We start from the raw sequence: 24,838 nt of genomic DNA, 5'->3' as shown, positions 1-24,838 counted from the left end.
ATTACTCTGGAATATAATAAGGCCTAGGTCAGGAGCTAGGCAGAATGTAGACCTACATGTTTTACTCTATAACGTTTCTATTTTGTATAATGTGGCCAGATAAAGACCCAGCCGTTTATTAAACCCTGCAAGAAGTTATGCTTCTAGTGTTGCAGGTGAACAAGTCTACAACGCCCCTGTTAGGCCATCTGTTTTTAAAGCCTACTTAGGCAAGGCCCTACAAATTACCGGACTATTATGTCCTTCACTGTATTTTGTTCATTACTTAATGTTGTTCATGTCGAGGGGACACAGCACGCATTCTTTCTTGGAGTTGGATCAATTGTGCCACAATTGTGCCTGTCAGCGAGAAAATGTAATTTGTCAGCTTTCTTGGCTTATCTCCAGGAAAGGCTTGACCTCACGACCCTTCCCATCAGGAGGTGAGCCAGTTACCGAAGGTATAAAAACCCGTTGTGTCTCCGGAGACTCCAGTCCAGTGGGTTCTGAAGACAAGGGCAACATTAAAGAAGTACCAAACTTACAAGGCTACGTACGGTAAGACGTATTTTCTTTGCCGTTATAGTTTAAAAGTTGAAGAACAGAAGAGTAGTGAGACATAATGAGATATAACAATTTGCTTTTTAAGATGTAATAATTTGTTAATTAATGTCTTTTATTAAATTGCTTTCATCATTGCTTAATTTTCAGTTAATAAATCCTTCTATTCTTTCTAGAGATGACGATCTGGCAACTGCCTTCCATGCTCCTTGTTGTTATATCAAGTGTCTCTCCTCATCCTCATCACTTATTTGAGTATGATGAGCTGAGCCAGTATGTTGACAGCCATCAGGAGGAATATGTACAGGCAAGTTTCTAAACAGAATAATGATGGTGTCTGTTATATCATCTGATAATACAATATTCATTATAAATAAATACTGTGTGTGTGTGTGTGTGTGTGTGTGTGTGTGTGTGTGTGTGTGTGTGTGTGTGTGTGTGTGTGTGTGTGTGTGTGTGTGTGTGTGTGTGTGTGTGTGTGTGTGTGTGTGTGTGTGTGTGTGTGTGTGTGTGTTAGACTCTGAGGGACTGGGTTGCTGTAGAGAGCGACTCCAGTGATGTCTTGAGGAGGCCAGACTGCCATCGCATGATGGATATGACGGCTGAGAAACTACAAGCCATGGGAGGGAAGGTGGAACTAGTGGACATCGGCGTACAAGAGGTCAGTTTTCTGAAATGTGGTCAACTTAATGATTATGTTATAGGATCTTTTTGTTTGCTTTTAGCTTAGTCTTTAGAGTCCTTTAGTAGCAGATCAGACTGGTTTGCAGAAATAAATACTAAAAGTTGGGTGTTAACAGAAATGCTCCCTGCCTTGAAAACTGTATTCAGGTCATTTTCTGCATCTACCGTGTCTTTATCACCATGCTCAGCTACCTGATGGCAAGACAGTGGCCTTACCCAAGGTGGTGACAGCCCAGTTTGGCAGTGACCCCAGTAAGCAGACAGTCTGTGTGTACGGACATGTGGATGTCCAGCCTGCTAAGCTAGAGGACGGCTGGGCCACTGAACCCTACAACCTGACAGACATCAACGGTAGGCTATGGCTTCCAACAGTAGGCTGTGGGTTCCAACAGTAGGCTATGGTATCCAACGGTAGGCTGTGGTATCCAACGGTAGGCTGTGGGTTCCAACAGTAGTCTATGGTATCCAACGGTAGGCTGTGGGTTCCAACGGTTGGGTATGGCTTCCAATGGTAGACTATGGGTTCCAGCGGTAGGCTATGGGTTGCAACAGTAGGCTATGGGTTGCAACAGTAGGCTATGTTTCAAGGGTAGGTTATGGGTTCCCACTGTAAACTATGGATTCCAGGCGTTCACAATCACAGCAATCAAATCAAATCAAATTGTATTAGTCACATGTGCCGAATACAACAGGTGTAGATCTTACAGTGAAATGCTTATTTATGAGCCCCTAACCAACAATGCAGTTTAAAAAAAATACGGATAAGAATAATAAATAAAGGTAACAAGTAATTAAAGAGCAGCAGTAAAATAACAATAGCGAGACTATATACAGGGGGTACCTATAACGTTCGTTCTCCTCCTCGTCTGAGGAGGAGCAAGGATCGGACCAATATGCAGCGAGGTATGAAGACATAATGATTTATTTAAATAATAATAACGAAGACGAAAAACACTTAATAAACTACAAAACAACAAACAACGTAAACAGACCTGAACATGAGAACTTACAGACAACGAAGAACGCACGAACAGGAACAAACTCACAAACGAAACAGTCCCGTGTGGCATAAAAACTAACACAGGAACAATCACCCACAAACAAACGGTGTGAACAGCCTACCTTAATATGGTTCTCAATCAGAGGAAACGTAAAACACCTGCCCCTGATTGAGAACCATATCAGGCTAATTAACAATGAACCTAAACATAGAAACACATAACATAGAATGCCCACCCAGCTCACGTCCTGCCCATACTAAACAAAGACAAAATAAAGGAAATAAGGTCAGGAACGTGACAGTACCGGTACAGAGTCAATGTGCGAGAGCACCGGTTAGTTTAGGTAATATGTACATGTAGGTAGAGTTATTAAAGTGACTCGTGAAATGTATTATAAGGATTTTTTACATTGCTTTACATTAATCCATTCTAGACTCAACACACAGAAACATCTATCTACAACTAACAGCCATGAGATATTGTAACTAACGTGAAGGAATGAAGCAGGTACTTGGGTGTGGGATGATTTTTACCATACGTATTTAGAACCAATGTAATGTAACTGATGTATTGATACATGCATGTTAAATGTCAATGTAAGGTGAACAGAATGGACAGTTATTTGAAAATAATTACTTTGATTCTACCCCTAAGGAAACCTCTACGGCAGAGGGGCGTCTGACAACAAGGCCCCTGTCTTAGCCTGGATCCATACAGTGGAGGTCTATCAGGCCCTCAGCATTGTGAGTGTCCAGTAAGAAGAGATATCAGAGTGAACTCATAGGAGATGTAGAGAAATAGACGTTGTGAAACAAGTTAAGTTGTAGTCTATCTGCCCATTATTAGTGAGCATTCCTTTGTTATAAAAAAAAAAAATCCCTCCTCCTCCTCTCCACACCCTGCCCTCTCCCTATGCAGGACCTGCCAGTCAATGTGAAGTTCATCATCGAGGGGATGGAGGAGACCGGGTCCAATGGCCTGGACGCCATGATCGTGGCGCAGAAAGACACGTTCTTCTCTGACGTCGATTACATCATCATCTCAGACTGTGGTTGGCTGAGCCGACGCCCCGCCCTCACCTATGGGACCAGGGGCAACTGCTACTTCTTTGCTGAGGTAGGATGGGCTGGGGGCATTTCCAGTTCTGTGGGACTTTCCCAAGGAAACTCCTTTACTTTTTCAAGATCATTAATGTATAGCCATGGTGACTTTGTATGTTTGGTAGGTAGAGGGCCCAAAACAGGACCTACACTCAGGGGTGTATGGAGGCACTGTTATAGAGCCTATGACAGATCTGATCGGCATATTGGGTGAGTTTTTAACCTCTTTGAGTGACAGAATGTAATACTATCTCAACACCTACTGTATAGCTATCTCTGGGTCCTGTTTGCACGCAAAGCTATCGTCCGTGTGTCTGTGTGAGCTCTCTATTGGCACAAATAATAAAGTATTAGATATCCCTACAAATGTGTGTCCATAAGGACTGCTTGTGTGTTGACCTATCTTTACCCCCCAGACACACTGATCAGCCCCAGTGGAAAGATCCTCATTCCAGGCATCAGAGAGGCCGTCGCCCCACTCTCAGACGAAGAGTGGAAGATGTACCAGGACATTGAGTTTGACATTGAGAGCTTTAAGTCCAAGATTGGCGTCAGCCAACTCATGTACAGCAACAAGGTGATGCACAGGGGACTGGATTTATTGTGTTCTTTTAAGGTTTTCGCCCCTCCTATCTCTGTTTCTCTGTTTGTATATAGCCAGTATGTATATAGCCTCGTTATTGTTATTTTTAATGTTTTTTTTTATTGTGTTATTTTATTGTCTTTTATCTATTTGTACATTTTCGTACTTTTTAACTGCCTTGTTAGGAAAGGGCTCGTAAGTAAGCACTTCACGGTAAAGTCTGCACTTGTTGTACTCGGTGCATGTGAGTTGATCTGATTTGATTTCTCAGGTAGATCTGCTGGCCCATCGTTGGCGTTACCCTACCGTTACCATCCATGGAATCGAGGGAGCCTTCTCTGGCCCTGGCTCTAAGACGGTCATCCCTGCTAAGGTCATTGCCAAGTTCTCCATCCGACAGGTCCCCAACATGGACCCAGCAGTGGTCAAGAAACAGGTGGGTGGTACACACCTCTCACCCAGTGCATTGTACAGTTGCAACAAACACAGTTACATGCAGTTACACACGGTTACACACATTTCTGGAATTGTTCTCACCTTCAGACTCTCTATATACAATACATCCAAGATCAGGAAACATTCATGCAGATTGTTACACTATTATAATGTCCCTCATTCTGCTCATTCAGTTCATTTACTATTCAGTTATTCCCTATTTCAGTTTGGTTTCAGTTAATGAAATAGACGTGAAGACTGCATGTATGCCTGTTACATATTTGTTCTGTTGTAGGTCACAGACTACCTGAACTCTGTGTTTGCCAAGAGAAAGAGCCCCAACAAGCTGAAGGTGACCATGATCATCGGGGCTAAGCCCTGGTTAGCAGACACCAAGCACCCCCTGTACGAGGCAGGGAAAGCAGCCGTGAAGAGAGGTACAGTTAGACAACTCTGCTCTGGACAAACCAAAGGACGTTTCTTATGCTCACCCATTCTCACCCATTCTCTCACCCATGTTTGTATGAACAGTGGTCATAGGGGTAATGATTACTGTATAGTAGCTGACTGTGGACATTTATTGCACAACAGTAGCTTCACAGTCATAGGCCTATCTGTAGTCGTTAGAGTTAAGATACCGGACATAGATACATATCCTTGTCACTAAAAGAAGCCAGTGTGCTGTGGTTCTACTGTAGACCTATCAGTGGTTAAGGCATGACAGTGCAGCGGTATTGTAATGTTTGTGTAGCAGAAAGGACTTGGAATGACAATCTCGCGAAGAGGTAGCCCTGTCTGAGGCTTGTATTCCCAAATGACACCCTTGGACCTTGCAGAGGTACTCTTGGTCTAACGGTTAAGACATTGACTTCGTGAGCAGGAGACCTGGCTTCTAATCCCACTGGTTGCAGTTGGTTTTCCTCTACTGCAGGTATAATGCATTATGACTTGTCATTGTTTTCCTCTAGTGTTTGACGTGGAGCCAGACCTGATCCGTGAAGGGGGAACCATCCCCATCGCCAAGACCTTTGAGGACGTGACCGGGAAGAGCATCATCATGATGCCTATCGGAGGCTTCGACGACGGCCTGCACTCCCAGAACGAGAAGATGAGCAGGTTAGCCCTTCAATCTGCTAATACTGTCCTGTATCTATACATTTTTTAACCCTGAACCCTGAACACACACACACACAGACGTATCAACAGTTTTATTTCTGTTTAAAAGATTGGTTGAGGACATATTGTTTTCTCTCACCCATTCCTTTCCTAGGTACAACTACATAGAGGGGACCAAGTTGTTCATCGCGTACCTCCATGAAGTGGCCCATCTCAAGAAGGACTGAGAGCACCTCTTTTCATCACCACTGTTGAAAGACAGTTCTATCATTTTTAGCTTGTATGTGATCCCATCAGTGGAGTCTGGCTTTGTTTAGCCTTTTTCCTGACATTAACTTGTAACTGTTCTTGTTTCTTTCCCTCTAATCAAAACATTCCAGAAACCCTGTGAGATCTTGGCATCTAATATAGCCTCAACACTCTGCCTCTCTCTCCCTCCCTCTCGCTCTCTCTCTCTCTTTCTGTATCTTTCTTCCTCCCTCACTTTCCTCCATTCTCTCTCAATGTCTCTCTCTCTCAATTTCTCTCTCGTTCACACAAATATCTACTTGAAACAGCAAATAAAACTGGTTTGACGCACTATAAATTTTCTTAATCCTTTTCATCTGGGATTCCTTAGAAAGAACATTGTCAAGTGTAAACCCCTCCAAGATATAAAAAGTGTTTCACAATACCACCACTGAATCCAAGACATAAGAGTAGCCACAAAAACAGAGAGCAGCAAAAATTGGAGTTCTCTCTTTATGTCTTGCACATAGACACTCTTTTCTTCAGCATTATGGTGAGTCTTTACTATTTTAGCAAAATATGTATACATTTTTTTCATGGACTTCCTAATTAAGTGCACTACAAAGACCTTGTCATGGAAAAACAGAAGTGGCTGCATGTTCATAGATGGTATGATGAAGAAGAAGGGTGAAATTACTTAACAGAAAAATGTGTGTGATATTGAACATCAATATGATCGTATGAGGACCTGAGTGGGGTCGTGAGTGTGTGTGCATAACAGGGTTTGCATGAGCAGCTAACCTTGCTGGTGTAGTGTACTGTAGCCTAGATATTGTTAAAACAGTATTATGGCATCACCAACTGTAACTTCTGGGATCATCCTTCCCGGTCTCTGTATTAGTTCTGTTAGAAAGTTAAACAGTAATCCCAGTTGAGACAATGCTAAGTCGCGTGTTGTGTCATACTGCACCCTGATCTTTGATCCTCGAGCCCTGGCAGAGTCCAATCAAGTCAATCAGATACCAGAGACTACCTACAACCATAGAAATTGAATTACTAGAACAGACAATTCCATTCAAGTCACTGCTGTGTGTTGTTTTGGAATTCTATTTCTATGCCCCTACACTCTCAGGAGGAACATGGAAATCTAAACTCACCAAACCACCCATACCTGTACAAGTATATAAATCAGTAGCTAGAGACAAGTAGAAGCCAGTAGAACTAGATTGAGGCAAATTGAGGCAAATTGCTAGAATGTACGGTATGGAGTAAGTTGTTGGTTATTATTATCACTGGCTTCCTGTGGTGTCTTACTCTCCCTCACAGACGAAGCTCATTGTTGTTGCGTTCCTGTTACTCCACACATCGTATTCCTCTTCTTCCTCCTCTTCCTCTTCTTCTGGAGCAGCAGGCATGTTGAAACCACTGTTTCAATACATAGATGACCACCAAAATCAGTTTGTTCAGGTGAGGAACGAGCACTATTATGACATTCTACTTGGAGTTGGGACTCATACCTACTCTCTGTTACTGAACTTTAGAATGATACAAATAGAAATGTTTTTGTGCTGTAGCGAGGTGAATAGAGAGAAACCGAAGCAAAATAATAAGAGAGAGTGTAACGGCTCTCGTCGAAAGGAGTGGACCAAAGCGCGGCATGGAAAGTGTTGATGATTTTTATTTTATGATTTTAATTTTTTTTAAACAAAAAAACAAAAAAGCGCACAGCTCTGTCAGGTACAGACATGAAACAGAAAACAATCTGAGACAACGATAGACAGCTGCCTCTGATTGGGAACGACACTCGGCCAAAAACAAAGAAAGAGAAAGCATAGACTTTCCCACCCGTGTCACACGCTGACCTAACCAAACATAGAGAATAATAAGGATCTCTAAGTTCAGGGCGTGAAAGAGAGAGAGAAAGAGGGAGAGAGAGAGAGAGAGAGAGAGAGAGAGAGAGAGTGTGAGAGAGAGAGAGAGAGGGGAGGGGGGGAGAAATGGGAAGGAGGGGGAGAAATGGGAAGGGGTTTAACACTTTCATGATAAATACTGTGATCTCTGATTAAACCATCAAAATGATTCTGAATGTGGGTCAGTGGTGCTGTTACAGTGTTCTCTGCACATATCCCTGACCTAGACAATCTATGGCTGTGTCTAGTTATTATTATACAGTCTATGCAATATTCTGACCCTCTCCTGGTTGGTGCCTGACTCAGAGGCTGAAGGAGTGGGTTGCTGTTCAGAGTGACTCAGGAGATCACACAAAATGGGGAGAAGTTGAAAGGATCCTGAACATGACAGCAGTGAGGATCCAAGAGATGGGAGGCACAGTGGATTTTGCAGATGTAGGCACTCATCAGGTAGGCTACAATACACACCACCAGTCAAGTGTATTATTCTCCAGATAATGTCACACAATTGGGTGTAATAATGTGTCTTAAAATACCTTTTAAAAAGAATGTACCTTTCCGGTCTATCACATAAGCTGCCCAGTGGGGAGACTGTGCCACTTCCACCGGTGATACTGGCTGAGTTTAAGAGGGACCCAAAGAAAAATACTCTCTGTATCTACGGCCATGTGGATGTCCAGCCAGCCAAGATGGCGGACGGCTGGACCACTGACCCCTTCAATCTAACAGAAATCAAAGGTATTGCTGCATGTTACATGCCATGAATGGAGGGGTTTGATGTACATCCAAAATAATAACAGGAGCTGGACAAAAAGAAAGTCAATTTTGAGAGAACGTAATGTCCACTCACTGTTTTCCTGGGCCAAAATGGGATATTCTAAACAAATCAAAGTTTGATTACTTGGAGAAGAGGAATGTCCACACTGTTTTGCTGCTCCCATACGGGATCTTTTAATAAACCTTAGATGATATAATCACAACCAGGTTGCCTGCCTGTTATTCATAGGCCAGCTTCAGCTAGCTAATGTACCCTGGTATTACAAATGTGACAATATGAGGATGAAGGTGGCTCATGGTTTTGGTTCCCTAGGTAACCTGTATGGGCGAGGGGCCACGGACAACAAAGGGCCGGTCCTGGCCTGGCTTCATGCTGTGGAGTCCTACCAGGCCACAGAGAAGGTTAGGATTTGCCCTGAAACAGCACAGCTGAAATCTGAATCTTAATGTTCTGCTTGCAGTCTCTAGTTAGTTTTTAGACATTATCTAACCCATGAAGTGTTGCTTTATATGGCAATGATTATTAAAGGGATTGTAATGTATGTATCATAACCTCAATGTTTGGGGTAATCTGTGAGTCTGAATATAAAACCATTTGTGGGATTGTGGTGGAGTCAAACAGTATGTGAATGAGAGAAGGGTCACTGACTGGTAGGATTGCCTGGATCTATTGGTTTCAGGAGATACCAGTGAATATAAAACTCATCATTGAGGGTCTGGAGGAGGTGGGCTCATACGGTCTGTTGGAGTTGACCAGGAAGAGAAACGACAGCTTCTTTGCAGATGTGGACTTCATAGTAATCTCTGACAACGTGTGGGCGAGCAGAACCCCAGCCCTGACCTATGGAACCAGAGGGAGCAGCTATTTCTTTGTGGAGGTGATGATATAGCTCATTTGATTGGTCAAATAAAAATATGACACACTCTACCAGGGCACCATTTGTTCAGTATCTTCCTCTGTTATGTGTTTCAGGTTGATGGCCCTAAAATGGACTTCCATTCTGGAGTGTATGGGGGTTCTATCCAGGAGCCCATGTCAGATCTGATAGCATTACTGGGTGAGATACAGAGGCATTTGACTGACAGCTCTATCCAATCGTCAAGAAAATATAGGCGCAACTCTTGTCTGATAGTAAAAATGATCATTTCATTCCGTTATAGTTCAGGTCAGAAGTCCCTGCACCGAGCAAAAAAATAAGATAAAGGTGTATGTGAGCTAAGGTGCTTACCCAAACTCAGTTCTAGTTAACTCAGACTCAGTTCTTATTCCTCCCAAACAGGAAGTCTGTTGGACCACACAGGTAAGATCCTGGTTCCTGGGGTCACTGATGATGTCGCGCCCCTCACTGAGGATGAGAGGAAGCTCTATGACAACATCAGCTTTGACCTGGAGGAGATGAAGAGTGTGGCTGGGGTCAAACACTTTCTACAGGACACTAAGGTACTTGTCTTACCAATTATGGTCATTGTCATGCCAAACATTGATAATGGAATAACAACCATTGGAGTTGGCTATACTATTTTACCTTTATTTAACTAGGCAAGTCAGTTAAGAACAAATTCTTATTTTCAATGACGGCCTAGGAAGAGTGGGTTAACTGCCTTGTTCACGGGTAGAACTACAGATTTTTACCTTTTCAGCTCGGGGATTCAATCTTGCAACCTTCTGGTTACTAGTCCAACACTCTAACCACTAGGCTACCTGCCGCCCCATACTAAACTAATCTGGGCGTGAGGAAGACATGTTCTGTAGAAGTCGATGTTTGACAGAGGGTGATTGCTTTTTTGGGGATACACACTATCTGAGCTGTATAACATGATACAAACAAAGTGTGTTAATATATATACAGGAGGAAGTCCTCATGGCTCGATGGCGTAACCCATCCTTGTCCATCCACGGGATCCAGGGGGCCTTCTCAGATCCAGGCGCCAAAACTGTCATTCCCAAACAGGTCACAGGGAAGTTCTCCATCCGACAGGTCTCCAACATGGACCCTCCAGATGTGGAGAGGAAGGTACAGAGTATCTCCCTGTCATGGTTTGAATGACAGGGGTAGCATGCTTGAGACAGGAGAACACCCATAACAAACCCTTTAAGGATCAAAATACAAGCACGGATAACCAATAACCCCTGCAACCCCCGTAACCCCTGTAACCCCCGTAACCCCTGTAACCCCCGTAACCCCTGTAACCAGTAAGTGAGTAGTAAGTGATTATAAGTTGCTCTGGATAAGAGCGTCTGCTAAATTACCAAAATGTAAATGTATTGGTCTCTGAGTAAGTGTACAGTATAGAAAAGTTGGCTCGCTCTATCTTGGTCACTGTAAGAGTCAATGTGTATATTTAAAACCAAGAGACCAATGTTAACATAACCACCCTCTTCAAGCTTCCATGTCAAACTCTCCCCTGTCACAATGCCATGTTTCACAGGTGAAGGAGCACCTTCAGCAGGTCTTCTCCACTCTAAAAAGCCCTAACAGGCTGAGGGTGACCGCAACTGTTGGGGCTAAACCATGGGTGGCTAACCTGAAGGACCCACAGTACGTTGCCGGACAAAGGGCAGTCAGAGAGGGTCAGTTGTAGAGGCCATTTAGATAACCTCTCTCATTTGAAACCATGTCTAACTTCATTGTTTAAGTTAAGATGCGGTTTACCCTTGTGCTAGTGTTTGGAGTGGACCCGGAGCTTATTCGTGAGGGATCCACCATCCCTATCGCTCAGAACTTCCAGGAGGAGACAGGCAAGAGTGTGATGATGCTGCCCATAGGTGGCCATGATGATGGAGAGCACTCTCAGAACGAGAAGATCAGCAGGTAAGAGAAGATGAGAAAAAGAAGAGATAAGATTCCAGACGTTTCTCCCCTAAATTCATTTTTAATTTTTTACATGGCAGATGAATCATGGCAAACATCATCTTCAGTAAAATACTGAATATTGTTTTTCTCTCTCAGGTACAACTACATTGAGGGGACAAAGCTGTTTGCTGCTTATTTTTATGAGCTTTCACTACTAAAGTAGGTGAAGCATATATTTCCATCAAAGCTGTGACCATGATAATTATGCTGTAGGTGACAGTATTGTGCTATTTGAGTGCCCGGGTTGCCGTCAATAATGTCTGACTCCATGCTGTGACTCCACTCTCCCAGGGTGTCTCAGGGGGAGTGGGATATGCAAAAAACACATGGCCATTTCACCACACAATGAATAGGTTACACACTTGTACATGTGTGTAACAGGAAAAATATAACCACCCCTATTTGACCTTTGAACAGCTATTATTACATAGCCTGAATGAGGGTTATTGCTTACCATAAGTACAACATTTTAGCCCCCTCTAGAATAAATATTTCTACTATTTGTATTTTATGCATGTATTCTACTGTGGATGAACTAATAAAGGGGGAAAAGACAAATGGTGGCATGTCTTGTGAAATCAATGTATTTGTCAGAAGGTGGGTGTAGCTGGTGCATGAAGTCAGGCGCAGGAGAGCAGAATGAGTGAGCAATGTACTTTACTCAAAATAAAGGCACACGGTAACAATACACTTGACCAACAATAAACGGTAATCAATTACGCACGGGTGAAAACAGCACCCGTCAAAATCCAGCCATAACGTACCGAAAGAACATAGAAACAATCACGCAAAAAAACATGGGGGAAACAGAGGGTTAAATACATGAACATGGAATTGGGGAATGAAACCAGGTGTGTAGAAAACAAAGACAAAACAAATGGAAGATGAAAAGTGGATCAGCGATGGCTAGAAGACCGGTGACGTCGACCGCCAAACGCCGCCCGAACAAGGAGAGGGACCAACTTCGGCGGAAGTCGTGACAGTATTGATGATAGAGGAGTGGCTAACAGGAGACAGTCAATCAATCAATTTCTCTCTGAAATGTCACCCTTAAACATTGTGACCCAATTACTACTTAAGTGTTATCCAAGTGTCAAAATGTTTTAAAGAAAACTTGGGTCTTGTGAGAACGTTTCCGGAAAAGAGGGGAGTCATCACACTTGCGTCTTTCACCTTAAACAATACATTTTTATCTTGCACTTCAGATAGATATCCTCTGTTACTTATTTGTGTGACTTGTCTATCTGTAATCTTTAGCTGAAAGAAGGTGAGTCAGTCAGTGTGTTGTCCAGACCATAGAAATTGACAAGGGTCCTCTGAAGCTCTTGTATCAGCCCCCCCCCCCCCGGTGGCTGTAACATCATTAGCATGTGCCACAGGGTAGAAGCAGCTAGGTTATTGGCTACCAGCACCCTTCCCCTATAAGACAGCTGGGGTAGCACCCATTTCCACCTAGACATTCTGGCACACACCTTCTTCAATACACCCACCCAGTTCTTTTCAGAGCCTAGAAAAACCCCCAAAGTCTTCATCCCATCTCTGCCCCATTGGAGCGCCCCTGGTAACCGTGGAGCGGACCCTATCTGAAGCTGACCTTCCCACAGCGAGTCACTCTTTCCCAATTAACTCTAGCTGAGGAGGCCCCCTCATACACCTTCAGAGCGTTTGAGAGAGCCTTAACATCCTCCCCCCCTGTAATAAGAACGATCACGTCATCTGCATACGCAGACAGTGTTATCGTAGGACCCTTCATTACCCCTGGCACAGAGAAACCGGTAAGACTCACTCTTAAAAAACAAAGCATTGGTTCAATTGCCGGACAATATAACTGTCCTGAAATTGGGCAGCCCTACCTAATACCCATATGGACGGGGATGGGACAGCTTAAACCACCCCCCTCCCCCACCTTCACCATACATGAGGCCCCAGTGTACAGTAAACTCATTCAAGACATAAAAAACATCCACAAACCCAAAGACTTTCATTGTTTTGAACAAGAACTGGTGGTCCACACGGTCGAAGGTCTTCTCCTGATCCAAAGAAAGTAAACCCACATTCACATCAGACAGTTTACAAATGTCTAAAACATCTCTTATTAGAAACAACAATAGGGCGTTCAGGTACACAGTAGGAATGGTCCTTGTGGACCAACAATCCCAGATATTCTTTCAACCTGTTTGAGAGACACTCAGATATCATTTTATATTCTGCACACAGCAATGCAATAGGTCAGCAGTTTTTAAAAAGAACCAAATCCCCCTTTTTTGGCAACAATGAAAGCACAGCACGTTGACAGGATACAAGAAGAGAACCCTCATGAAAAGATTCACACACCACTTCATATAAATTCCCCCCAATAGACCCCCAAAAGTGCTTATAGAAATCAGTGGTAAATCATCAATGCCAGGGGCTCGGCCTGATGAGAGCTGCATAACTGCAGTGGACAGCTCCTGTTGAGTAATGTCAGAGTCCAAAGTAGCTCTCTACTCAGGGCCCAATTGAGGAAGTCCATGTAACGACTGTTCAGCACACAGAGGATCACAATCCTCCGCCTTATAGAGGGCAGAGTAGAAATCCACAGCATGTTGGCGCATCTCACCATCATCCATGGTCACCTTCCCATCAGGGAGACGAAGGCAGACCATCTGTTTGCGTTGCAATGTCTACTGCCCTAGGTAAAAAACAAAAGGCACTAGGAGTATCCATATCCTTGAGGGTAGCAAAGCGAGACCTAATCAAGGCACCCTTAACCTCTATGGGATTGTAAGCAACAAGAACATTTCCCAGGACCTAGACATGTCTTACATGGGAAGAAAGCTTAAATTCTTGTTAGTCTAACTGCACTGTCCAATTTACAGTAGCTATTACAGTGAAAAAAAAACATGATATTGTTTGAAGAGAGTGCACAACAACAAAAAACTTGTATCATGGTAACTGGTTTGATACATTCACCTCTGAAGGTAGATAATGTACTTAACATTCAATAATCTTGCTCTTATTTGTCATCCTGAGGGTCCCTGAGATAAAAATGTAGCATAGTTTTGTTTGATAAAATTTTTATATTCAACTGTAAGAACTGGGTTCTACAGTTTGAATCCCTGCTGTGTCTGGCTCCACACCCACCCCACCCGGCCATCTAGATGTGTGAAAGTTAGTGTATAAGCTAATGATCCATCATGACATTCCTGGGAGTGTGTTGGCTTACATTTTGTCTTACCATATAATTTTTGTATGTTCTCTATAGTTATGTACTTCAAAATGTATCAATTGACCAATTCGGCACATTTGGGCAGACTTGATACAAAATATTGTCCAGTATTGAAACGCTTCACTGGATCAATCTGAAACTTTGCACACACATTGCTGCCATCTAGTGGCCAAAATCTAAATTGCTCATAAACTGCAATAATACATTCAGGCCTTTCTCTTGCATTTCAAAGATGATGGAACAAAAGACAACAAAGCAACACATGTTTTTTTGTTTGTATTATCTTTTACCATTTCTAAAGTGTTATAGTTTCCTACATTCATTTCCCATTTCCACAAACTTCAAAGTGTTTGCTTTCAAATGGTTTCAAGAATATACATATCATTGCTTCAGGTCCTGAGCTACAGGCAGTTAGATTTGGGTATGTCATTTTAGGCAAAAATTGGAAAAAAGGGTCTGATCCTTAAGAGGTTTTAATTAAAGGGTCTGGATAATAATGTAAATGTGATATTTCAGTTTATTTTTAATACATTTTTTAAAAATTCTAAAAACCTGTTTTCGCTTTGTCATTATGGGTTATTGTGTGTAGATTGTCCCTGGATGGGAGACCAGATGCTGCTGGAAGTGGTGTTGGAGGGCCAGTAGGAGGCACTCTTTCCTCTGGTCTAAAAAAAAAAAATATCCCAATGCCCAAGGGTAGTGATTGGGGACACTGCCCTGTGTAGGGTGCCGTCTTTCGGATGGGACGTTAAACGGGTGTCCTGACTCTCTGAGGTCATTAAAGATCCCATGGCACTTATCGTAAGAGTAGGGGTGTTAACCCCGGTGTCCTGGCTAAATTCCCAATCTGGCCCTCAAACCATCATGGTCACCTAATAATCCCCAGTTTACAATTGGCTCATTCATCCCCCTCCTCTCCCCTGTAACTATTCCCCAGGTCGTTGCTGCAAATGAGAACGTGTTCTCAGTCAACTTACCTGGTAAAATAACAGTAAAATAAATAAATAAATAAAATTGATGAGGGAAAAAAAACGTTTAATTAATTTCAGAATAAGGCTGTAACGTAACAAAATGTGGAAAAAGTCAAGGGGTTCTGAATACTTTCTGAATGCACTGTAAGTGTTATCCAAGTGTTAAAAGATCCAAGTGCTAAAAAAAACACTTCGGTATTGTGAGAACGTTTCCGGGAAAAGAGGTGAGTCAACAAGGTCTTTCACCTTCAACAAGAAATGTTTATATTGTACTTCAGATAGAGATCAGCTGTGACTTACATTTGTGTGACTTTTCTGTCTGTCATCTTTAGCTGAAAGAAGGTGAGTCAGTCAGTGTGGATGTCTGTCAGAGATATTAGCCTGGGCTGGGAGGGGGCAGGGTTATGCAGACATTAGATGAGATTAGGAGGAAGCAACAGGTGTGTTTTTACTGAAGATACTGACAGGTCACTGTGTCAGTCTGCTAGAGGAGCTTACAGAGTGAGAGACAAAGAGAGAAAGAGAGACGGAGGCAGTGAGAGAGGGAGAGACGGAGGCAGTGAGAGAGAGAGAGAGAGACGGACAGACACAGTCGGGGGGAGAGCGGGAGTGTGTGAGAGAAACTCCAAAGGAGAGACAGCGAAATTGAGAATTGGACAGTACCACCAGAGAGACGTGATGGAACCCATGGGTGATGTTCTCCACCTGTTAGTCATCCTGTCCTTGTTGGAGACAGGCAATGCCAAAGTGGGAGACTTCAAAGCACCAGGAGCTACAGCACCAGGAGATATCATCATTGGAGGGCTGTTTGCCATCCATGAGGGAGTAGAGGAATCAGCCAACCTCTCAGCACCCCATGCATCACAGTGTGTCAGGTGAGTGCCAAGATAAGATTGGGTGTTGTAAAGATAATCCCGAAGATTCTCTCTCTCCCTCTCTGTGGGGTGTGTGTGATTCTGTCCGCATGTATGATTAAGTGTTCGTGAGAGTTGATTTACTCTGACAGGATGACCACAGACAGTGTGATGATCCAACCACGCCTTATGTACCTTTCACAAACCCCCCCACCCACACACACACACACACACACACACACACACACACACACACACACACACACACACACACACACACACACACACACACACACACACACACACACACACACACACACACACACACACACACACACACACACACACACACACACAGGTTCAACATGGACGGGTTCACCCAGGCATTGGCTATGATCCACGCTGTAGAGTCGGCCAACAGATCCCCTGTCCTGACTGCACTAGGGATCTCTCTGGGGTATCGTATCCACGACTCCTGCTCTGATGTCACCACCGCTCTGAGGGCCTCAGCTGACTTCACACAGGTAAAAGCTCTTTAGCCGAAACGTTGGTCAAATCAATCCACAGCAAGTATAGATGAGTGTGTGACCTGTTTTTCATTTGTATAGTTTATCTTCCATTAGCCAGCATCTCATTTAAATGGTGTACATTCTTTACTTCACAGGAGCCTACCACAGACTGTGGGGGAGGGGCCAACACCTCTAACTCTTCCCCGCTGATCATGGCCGTCATTGGGGCCTCTTCCTCTGAGATTTCCATCTCCGTTGCCCGGCAACTCAACCTAAAGCTCATCCCTCAAGTAAGCAGCCAAAACCCACCCACAGAGTGACGACTGATGGACAGTAACAACAGGGTTGATTAAATAATAAAGACCTGAGTTGTGTTGAATAAATTAAATAGACAGCAATGATGATACAGATGAATGACAAAATCACTCCAACACAATGTAGACGGAAATTCATTCTCTCTTCGAATCATCACAGATCAGTTACGCCTCCACCGCCATCATCCTGAGTGACAAGAACCGTTTCCCTACTTTCCTGAGGACCGTACCTAGCGACCTGTACCAGACACAGGCCATGGTCCAGTTGCTTAGCGACAGCAAATGGACCTGGGTGGGCGTGGTCACAACGGATGGAGACTACGGCCGTTCTGCCCTGGACAGCTTCGTCTCCCAGGCAACCGCCTCAGGGATCTGTGTGGCCTTCAAGGAGATCCTCCCTAATTCGCTAACCAGTCCTGGCGGTGAATCAGCAGTCAGACAAGCCGCCGCCACCCTCCGCCGGAACCCCAATGTCAAGGTGGTAGTGTCATTCGCCAAGCCTACTCAGATGATGTACCTATACCAGGAGCTGAGGAGTCTGGGGTCGGGGCTGGGAGAGAGGGTGTGGGTGGCCAGTGACAGCTGGTCCTCGTCCAAGGAGGTCCTGGGAAAGATGGACCTCCCAGATATTGGTCATGTGGTGGGCTTCACCTTCAAAAGAGGGAACCTGGCTCCTTTCCATCACTACCTGATGAATCTGAGTGACAGCAATGATATCATAGGAAACAACTCCTTCCTAAAGGAGTTCTACTCCCTGACAAATGGGTCGGGAGACCCCAAGGTTGTGTCCTCCTCCACAGCCGCAGCAGAGATTCTGTTAAACAACAGCTATGTGAACGTAGTCTTCAACGTGGAGATGGCTGTCAGTGCCATCGCCCATGCAGTGGCTAATATCTGCAGCAAAAAGGACTGCAAGACACCAGGCACTGTCCAACCCTGGCAGGTAGCTAATACACAATTCCTCATGTCTACAGCACATCAAACTTTAATTATATACTGTATCTCATCTAATATACACTGAATATACCAAACATGAGGAACACCTTCCTAATATTGAGCCGCACCCCCACTTTTGCCCTCAGAAAAGCCTAAATTTATCAGGGCATGGACTCTACAAGGTGTCAAAAGTGGTCTACTGTGATACTGGCCCCTGTTGACTCCAATGCTTCCCACAGTTGTGTCAAGTTGGTTGGATGTCCATTGGGTGGTGGACCACTCTTGATACACACAGGAAACTGTTGAGCGTGAAATACCCAGAAACATTGCAGTTCTTGACACCTGGCACATACTACCATATCCCGTTCAAAGGCACTTAATAGCACATATACACAATCCATGTCTCAATTATCTCAAGTCTTAAAAATCCTTTTTTAACCTATCTACTCACCTTCATCTACACTGATTGAAGTGGATTTAACAAGTGACATGAATAAGCAATCACAGCTTTAATCTGGATTCCATCTGGTCAGTCGATGTCATGAAAAGAGCAGGTGTTCTTAATGTTTTGTATACTCAGTGTATTTTGGAAATGGCTTGGGTCTATGGTATGAGAACTTGCATTTCAGGTGCTTGAAGCCCTGAGAGGCAGTCAGTTTGAGCTGGAGGGGAAAAGCTACACGTTTGACCAGAAAGGAGACATCAACATGGGCTATGATGTAACACTGTGGAGGTCTGCGAGAGGGGTCATCAACGTCCATGACGTTGTAGCTGAGTACCATCCAATCAACATCAGCTTCAGCTACACCAGCGGAAACACCAAAAATATCACTAACCTGAGGGTAAGGGTTAGGTTGAGGGTTAGGGTTAGGGTTAAGGTTAGGGTTAGGGTTAAGGTTAGGTCTCACTCTCCTTTAGTCTGTTTTCTAGGCTGCCACACAGAGGTTCAAGTACACATCCATATTAACCTATCCCACTTGACATAGAGAGACACAAACACAAACAATCTACTTTTTCTTCCTCAAAGTGACGAAAGAAAACTAAACATACCTGTTTGAGAGACTTCTCAGCCAAACTACAACAAGTAAAGATGGATTTTAAATAACCCCTACTTAATGAAACAATGGGGATTGTTTGAAATTGAAAACCACATACCTTCCACACACTTGGAGCACCTGTCTGTTATCACACATTTTTGTTGGGTCTCAGTGATGATCTAAAAACAAAACAAAAACACAAAACTCATAATTACCAGAGCATATTGGTTGAATACTTTGAATACACCTGGTCTATTGAACATGGTTTTAAATCGAGAGCTAGGTTAAACTGTGTCCAGGAAACTGGCCGTACATATAAAGCCTTGTTTGAATGCTACTATTAATAGATTTCAGTCACAGTTTTCTTGGGTCATCCATTTAAATTAGTGCATTGTATCCCGGTGCAGGATGTGGTGTCTGTGTGCTCAGCTAGCTGTGAACCTGGGGAGTTCAAGAAGACTGCTGAGGGTCGGCACACCTGCTGCTATGAATGCATCAACTGCACTGAGAACCACTACTCCAACAACACTGGTTAGTTCTCCTGTACTGTCTCTCTATACACACCAGTGTACTCTAACTCTCCTCAGTAAACTGAAGTTGCCCTGTTGTTCACACAATCTTCCTCCATTTCTAAGATTTCCCAACACTGTCCTTATCCAAAAAGTTAGTACTAGGCAACAACACACATATTTCTAAATGCTAAACAGTTGTTCAAGTACTATCCTCCCTTCCAACCCTCCTCTCCAGACATGGACCAGTGTCTCTCTTGTGACACAAAGACAGAGTGGTCCCTGGGAGGGAGCTCTGGGTGTACCCATAAGACCCTGGAGTTCTTCTCCTGGCAGGATAGTTTCGCAGTGGTGCTGCTGGCGCTCTCGGCCCTGGGCATCGTCCTCGTTCTCCTGGTGGGGGCGCTCTTCCTACACCATCAACAGACCCCCGTTGTGAAGGCTGCCGGGGGGCCTCTCTCCCAGATCATCCTGCTCTCCCTAGTGGGAAGTTTTGTTAGTGCTGTGTTCTTTGTAGGACATCCCAGCAGCCTACAGTGTAAGGTATGTATGGTACACACACTTTGGGAAACACTGCTGTAATGCAGGGTTCTGTGACGTTGTCTGAATGTACCAGTGTTATTTTGTAAATTCATGGTTTATTGTGTGTGTATTGTTCTGAACCTTTTGTACCTTTGTGGTAAGGAATTTAGTTTGTAAACGGAAAGCAAATTTAAATACAAAGAGAGAATAGGGCTCTGTCTCATTGTCTCATCTCTTCTCATCTCATTGTCAAGGTGCGTCAGGTGCTGTTTGGACTCAGCTTCACCCTGTGTGTTTCCTGCATCCTGGTCAAGTCCCTGAAGATCCTGCTGGCCTTCCAGCTCAACCCTGACCTGAAGGACGTTCTCCGCCGCCTCTACCAACCCTATGCCATCATCTGTCTCTGCGTGGCCCTACAGGTCCTCACCTGCACCCTGTGGCTGGTCCTGCAGAGCCCCCGGGAGAAGGCCACCGTCTTCGCCACCACTGTGCTGGCCGAGTGTGACGAGGGCTCCCACGTGGCGTTTGGCGTGATGCTGGGCTACATCGCTGTCCTGGCGCTTGTCTGTTTCGCCTGTGCGTTTAAAGGCCGCAAGCTGCCACAGAAGTACAACGAGGCCAGGTTCATCACCTTCAGCATGCTCCTCTACCTCATGTCCTGGGTCATGTTCGTGCCTGTCTATGTGACCACCTCGGGGAAGTACCTGCCAGCGGTGGAGATGGTGGTCATCCTCATCTCCAACTATGGCGTCCTCAGCTGTCATTTCTTCCCCAAGTGCTACGTCATCCTCTTCAAGAAGGAGCACAATACCAAGAGTGCCTTCATGAAGAACGTGTATGAGTATTCCAGAAAGGGCATTACTGTCTCTAGCTCTGCCTCTGAGACTTCAGTCTCTCAGACAGAAGGGAAGTGCATCAGTAACTCTTATTCCATCAGTTCACCTTCCTTCTTCATGTCTACTACACCAATAGAACCCACAGCACCTCAGAACTGTTGGTGCGTTGGCCAGGACATTCAGAGCATTGACCCTGCAACCCATTGCACCGTAGTAGACCATGGAGTGTTTTTCACAGGTCAGCTGACTCGACCACATCGTCTGAGGAGAAGCATGAGCCTATGAGTGGAGTGGACCACTGTCTGGAATTTGTACGTCTTACGGTTCATCACACAGTGAGTCTCTGTGATTTTCTCTTTGGTGTGACTGTTCCCATTTTGCTTAGTCTACTGGCATGTTTTTTGCCCAAGTGGGTTGTGGATTTTACATTCAAGGCAATTTAGGTAACACTTTATTTGACACTGATATGGACATGATAAACAGGCTAAAATTCTGTCATACAGTGTCATGTTTATCCAGGGCCGCAACTTTGGTTTTATAAATGGGGGGGTCATAATATATATATATATGCACTCCCGGTCAAAAGTTTTCAAACAACTACTCATTCAACGGTTTTTCTTTATTTTTACTGTTCTCTACATTGTAGAATAACAGTGAAGACATCAACATTATGAAATAGCACATATGGAATCATGAAGTAACCAAAAAAGTGTTAAACAAAACATTTTATATTTGAGATTCTTTAAATAGCCACCCTTTGCCTTGATGACAGATTTGCACACGCTTGGCATTCTCTCAACCAGCTTCATGAGGTAGTCACCTGGAATGCATTTCAATTAACAGATGTGCCTTGTTAAAAGTTAATTTGTGGAATTTGTTTCCTTCTCAATGCGTTTGAGCCAATCAGTTGTGTTGTGACAAGGTAGGAGGGCTATACAGAAGATAGCTCTATTTGGTAAAAGACCAAGTCCATATTATGGCAAGAACAGCTCAAATAAGCAAAGAGAAACGACAGTCCATCATTACTTTAAGACATGAAGGTCAGTCAACATGGAACATTTCAAGAATTTGAAAGTTTCTTCAAGTGCAGTCGCAAAAACCATCAAGCGCTATGATGAAACTGGCTCTCATGAGGACCGCCATAGGAAAGGAAGACCCAGAGTTACCTCTGCTGCAGAGGAGAAGTTCATTAGAGTTACCAGCCTCAGAAATTGCATCCCAAATAAATGTTCACACAGTTCAAGTAACAGACACATCTCAACATCAACTGTTCAGATGAGACTGTATGAATCAGGCCTTCTTGGTCGAATTGCTACAAAGAAACCACTACTACAGGACACAAGTAATAAGAAGAGACTTGCTTGAGCCAAGAACATGAACAATGGACATTAGACTGGTGGAAATTTGTCATTTGGTCTGGAGTCCAAATTGGAGATTTTTGGTTCCAACCGCCATGTCTTTGTGAAACATAGTGTGGGTGAACAGATGATCTCAGCATATGTATTTCCCAATGTAAAGCATGGGGGAGGAGATGTGATGGTGTGGGGGTGCTTTGCTGATGACACTGTCAGTGATTTATTTAGAATTGAAGGCACACTTAACCTGCATGGCTACCACAGCATTCTGCAGCGATACGCCATCCCATCTGGTTTGGGATTAGTGGGACTGTCATTTGTTTTTCAACAGAACAATGACCCAACACACCTCCAGGCTGTGTAAGGGCTATTTTACCAAGAAGGAGAGTGATGGAGTGCTGCATCAGATGACATATGTGGGAACTCCTTCAAGACTTATGGAAAAGCATTCCAGTTGAACCTGGTTGAGAGAATACCAAGAGTGTGCAAAGCTGTCATCAAGCAAAGGGTGGCTACTTTGAATAATCTTAAATATAAAATATATTTTGATTTGTTTGACACTTTTTTGGTGACTACATAATTCCATATGTGTTATTTCATAGCTACAATGTAGAAAATAGTACAAATAAAGAAAAACCCTTGAATGAGTAGCTATTCGAAAACCTTTGACCGGTTGTGTATATTTTTTTATCCAGACGAATTAACACTCCAAACAGCCCACCCGACCGCTTGGAGGCATCCGCATGGTCCTAAAGCACACTGTTGTTTGGTTTTGTATTACATTCCAATTATAAAACTGGGGGGGAATGCAATTTCAGAATGTGAAGGGGACCCCCCGTCCCCAGTGAAAAGCCCCTGTGTTTATCTATCAATATTTCTATTGGTTAATTTTCTATGGTATACAGGGCTGATTTATTTGTGAACTGCATATGGTGTCTAAACCCACATTAATGTGAAATGTTCTAACTGTAAAAATCATGGGGGATGTTGAAATTTGCTATGGGCATACTGTCATGTCGTGTGTTGGATCCCTAAATAGGCAGTTTCTGTACGCGATGTGTACAGTAAACAGCATTTTTCTTGGAGCTGATCCAGCAGGATACACATGAGATATTAAACAACAGGTGGGTCTAATCCTGAATGTTGGTTGGTTAAAACCACATTCCAGCTGGTGTCTATTCCACAAGTTACCACAGACTAAATCTATTACATTAAAATGCCGATTTAGTCTGTTCCATCTGACTGCGCAATCCACTATCTCATCAGCCCAGCCAAGCAATTTATAAACTTGATATCCACTATAAAAAGCATCTAGACATTATCTCACATTTATTTTAGACTAACATTTAGTTTTCAACAGCGGAGATTTGTTAACCTTGCTGATAAAAAGTCAAACAAAACGAAGTGGAGCTAGTTTGCTGTCTTTCCAGCTTCAGTTTGAAGTGATTGTGTTAGCTGTGTTGTTGGCTAGCTCCTCTGAACCACAGTGTCCTGACGAGTGAGCACATTTGCTTTGCAAGACAAAATCGCGCTTCATTAGTTCATTGTTGTGGATGTATCCAAATAAATGTCACTAAACAACAACCTTTCAAATTCAAATGCAGCTACTTTGTTGATATTCTTGGTGCACTTTTAGACGTGACTCTAAGTTATTCGTATTTGGCTAGCAAGCAATGGATAAGAATGTTGTTTGGCCGGTCGGCCAGCTCTAGGAAGGGCCTTGTGTCACGTTCCTGACCTTATTTCCTTTGTTTAGTCTTTGTTTAGTTGGTCAGGACGTGAGCTAGGTGGGTATATTCTATGTTTTGTGTCTCATTGGTTTAGGTGTGTCTGATTGGCCTGATATGGTTCTCAATCAGAGGCAGGTGTTTTACGTTGTCTCTGATTGGGAACCATATTTAGGTAGGCTGTGTTCACTGTTTGTTTATGGGTGATTGTTCCTGTTCATTGCGTTCTTTGTTTTCACTAGGTTCACATGTTCAGGTCTGTAGCGTCGTTGGTTTCATTCTGTTTATTGTTTTGTTCGGGTTTATAAGTGTTCCAATAAATATGGAAACGTACCACGCTGCGATTTGGTCCTCCTCTCTTCCACCTAACGACGAGCGTTACACCTTGGTGGTTCCAAACTTCTTCCATTTAAAAATGATGGAGGCCATTGTGTTCGTGGTGACCTTCAATGCTGCAGACATTTTTTTATTTTAAATGTTACCCTTCCCCAGATCTGTGCCTTGACAAAATCCTGTCTCGGAGCTCTACAAATTCCTTCAACCTCATTGCTTGGTTTTTGCTCTGACATGCACTGTCAACTGTTGGACCTTATATTGACAGGTGTGTGCCTTTCCAAATCATGCCCAATCAATTGAATTTACCACAAATGGACTCCAATTAAGTTGTAGAAACATCAAGGATGATCAATGGAAACAGGATGCACCTGAGCTCAATTTCAAGTATCATAGCAAAGGGTCTAAATATTTACGTAAATATGGTATTTCTGTTTTTTATTTTGAATAGATTTGAAAAAATGTCTAAAAGCCTGTGTTTGCTTGGTCATCATGGGG

At 43.6% G+C, this 24,838-nt stretch overlaps 3 protein-coding genes across 3 annotated transcripts; all 3 read left to right on the top strand.

Moving 5' to 3' along the window:
• The first annotated feature begins 450 nt into the window (after window positions 1-450).
• LOC129857359 (cytosolic non-specific dipeptidase-like) lies at window positions 451-6,045 on the top strand. The gene is made up of 12 exons (XM_055925515.1): window positions 451-537; window positions 719-847; window positions 1,058-1,201; window positions 1,413-1,575; window positions 2,880-2,968; window positions 3,144-3,341; window positions 3,451-3,535; window positions 3,742-3,902; window positions 4,180-4,344; window positions 4,639-4,780; window positions 5,312-5,459; window positions 5,614-6,045. Exons 2-12 carry the CDS (start codon window positions 719-721, stop codon window positions 5,684-5,686), a joined length of 1,497 nt encoding a protein of 498 aa, XP_055781490.1. The 5' UTR covers window positions 451-537; the 3' UTR covers window positions 5,687-6,045.
• Window positions 6,046-6,086: 41 nt separating this feature from the next.
• Window positions 6,087-11,790, top strand: LOC129857358 (beta-Ala-His dipeptidase-like). The gene is made up of 12 exons (XM_055925514.1): window positions 6,087-6,240; window positions 7,014-7,154; window positions 7,904-8,047; window positions 8,173-8,335; window positions 8,688-8,776; window positions 9,055-9,252; window positions 9,348-9,432; window positions 9,655-9,815; window positions 10,225-10,389; window positions 10,805-10,946; window positions 11,040-11,187; window positions 11,326-11,790. The coding sequence occupies exons 1-12, from the start codon at window positions 6,238-6,240 to the stop codon at window positions 11,390-11,392; spliced, it is 1,506 nt and encodes a 501-aa protein (XP_055781489.1). The 5' UTR covers window positions 6,087-6,237; the 3' UTR covers window positions 11,393-11,790.
• A 4,147-nt stretch (window positions 11,791-15,937) lies between these two features.
• Window positions 15,938-21,558, top strand: LOC129856681 (G-protein coupled receptor family C group 6 member A-like). Its single transcript, XM_055924418.1, has 8 exons — window positions 15,938-16,283; window positions 16,621-16,786; window positions 16,927-17,061; window positions 17,246-18,028; window positions 18,651-18,863; window positions 19,466-19,589; window positions 19,806-20,110; window positions 20,344-21,558. Exons 1-8 carry the CDS (start codon window positions 16,087-16,089, stop codon window positions 21,208-21,210), a joined length of 2,790 nt encoding a protein of 929 aa, XP_055780393.1. The 5' UTR covers window positions 15,938-16,086; the 3' UTR covers window positions 21,211-21,558.
• The last annotated feature ends 3,280 nt before the right edge of the window (window positions 21,559-24,838 follow it).

The sequence above is a fragment of the Salvelinus fontinalis genome, chromosome 6, assembly GCF_029448725.1.
Source record: "Salvelinus fontinalis isolate EN_2023a chromosome 6, ASM2944872v1, whole genome shotgun sequence".
Lineage (NCBI taxonomy): Eukaryota > Metazoa > Chordata > Actinopteri > Salmoniformes > Salmonidae > Salvelinus > Salvelinus fontinalis.
Note: the sequence above shows the minus strand (reverse complement) of the source record. Positions and strands in the feature narration are given on the sequence as shown.

What these genes read in the sequence shown, in the direction of transcription:
- LOC129857359 (XM_055925515.1), top strand. Translation starts at nt 719, where the DNA reads ATGACGATCTGGCAACTGCCTTCCATGCTCCTTGTTGTTATATCAAGT. An exon ending in CAGCAGTGGTCAAGAAACAG is followed by an intron (nt 4,345 to 4,638) that starts GTGGGTGGTACA and finishes GTTCTGTTGTAG; the next exon opens with GTCACAGACTACCTGAACTC. An exon ending in GAAAGCAGCCGTGAAGAGAG is followed by an intron (nt 4,781 to 5,311) that starts GTACAGTTAGAC and finishes GTTTTCCTCTAG; the next exon opens with TGTTTGACGTGGAGCCAGAC.
- LOC129857358 (XM_055925514.1), top strand. An exon ending in CCTACCAGGCCACAGAGAAG is followed by an intron (nt 8,777 to 9,054) that starts GTTAGGATTTGC and finishes TATTGGTTTCAG; the next exon opens with GAGATACCAGTGAATATAAA. An exon ending in CTCCAGATGTGGAGAGGAAG is followed by an intron (nt 10,390 to 10,804) that starts GTACAGAGTATC and finishes CATGTTTCACAG; the next exon opens with GTGAAGGAGCACCTTCAGCA.
- LOC129856681 (XM_055924418.1), top strand. Translation starts at nt 16,087, where the DNA reads ATGGAACCCATGGGTGATGTTCTCCACCTGTTAGTCATCCTGTCCTTG. An exon ending in CCTCAGCTGACTTCACACAG is followed by an intron (nt 16,787 to 16,926) that starts GTAAAAGCTCTT and finishes TTTACTTCACAG; the next exon opens with GAGCCTACCACAGACTGTGG. An exon ending in ACCTAAAGCTCATCCCTCAA is followed by an intron (nt 17,062 to 17,245) that starts GTAAGCAGCCAA and finishes GAATCATCACAG; the next exon opens with ATCAGTTACGCCTCCACCGC.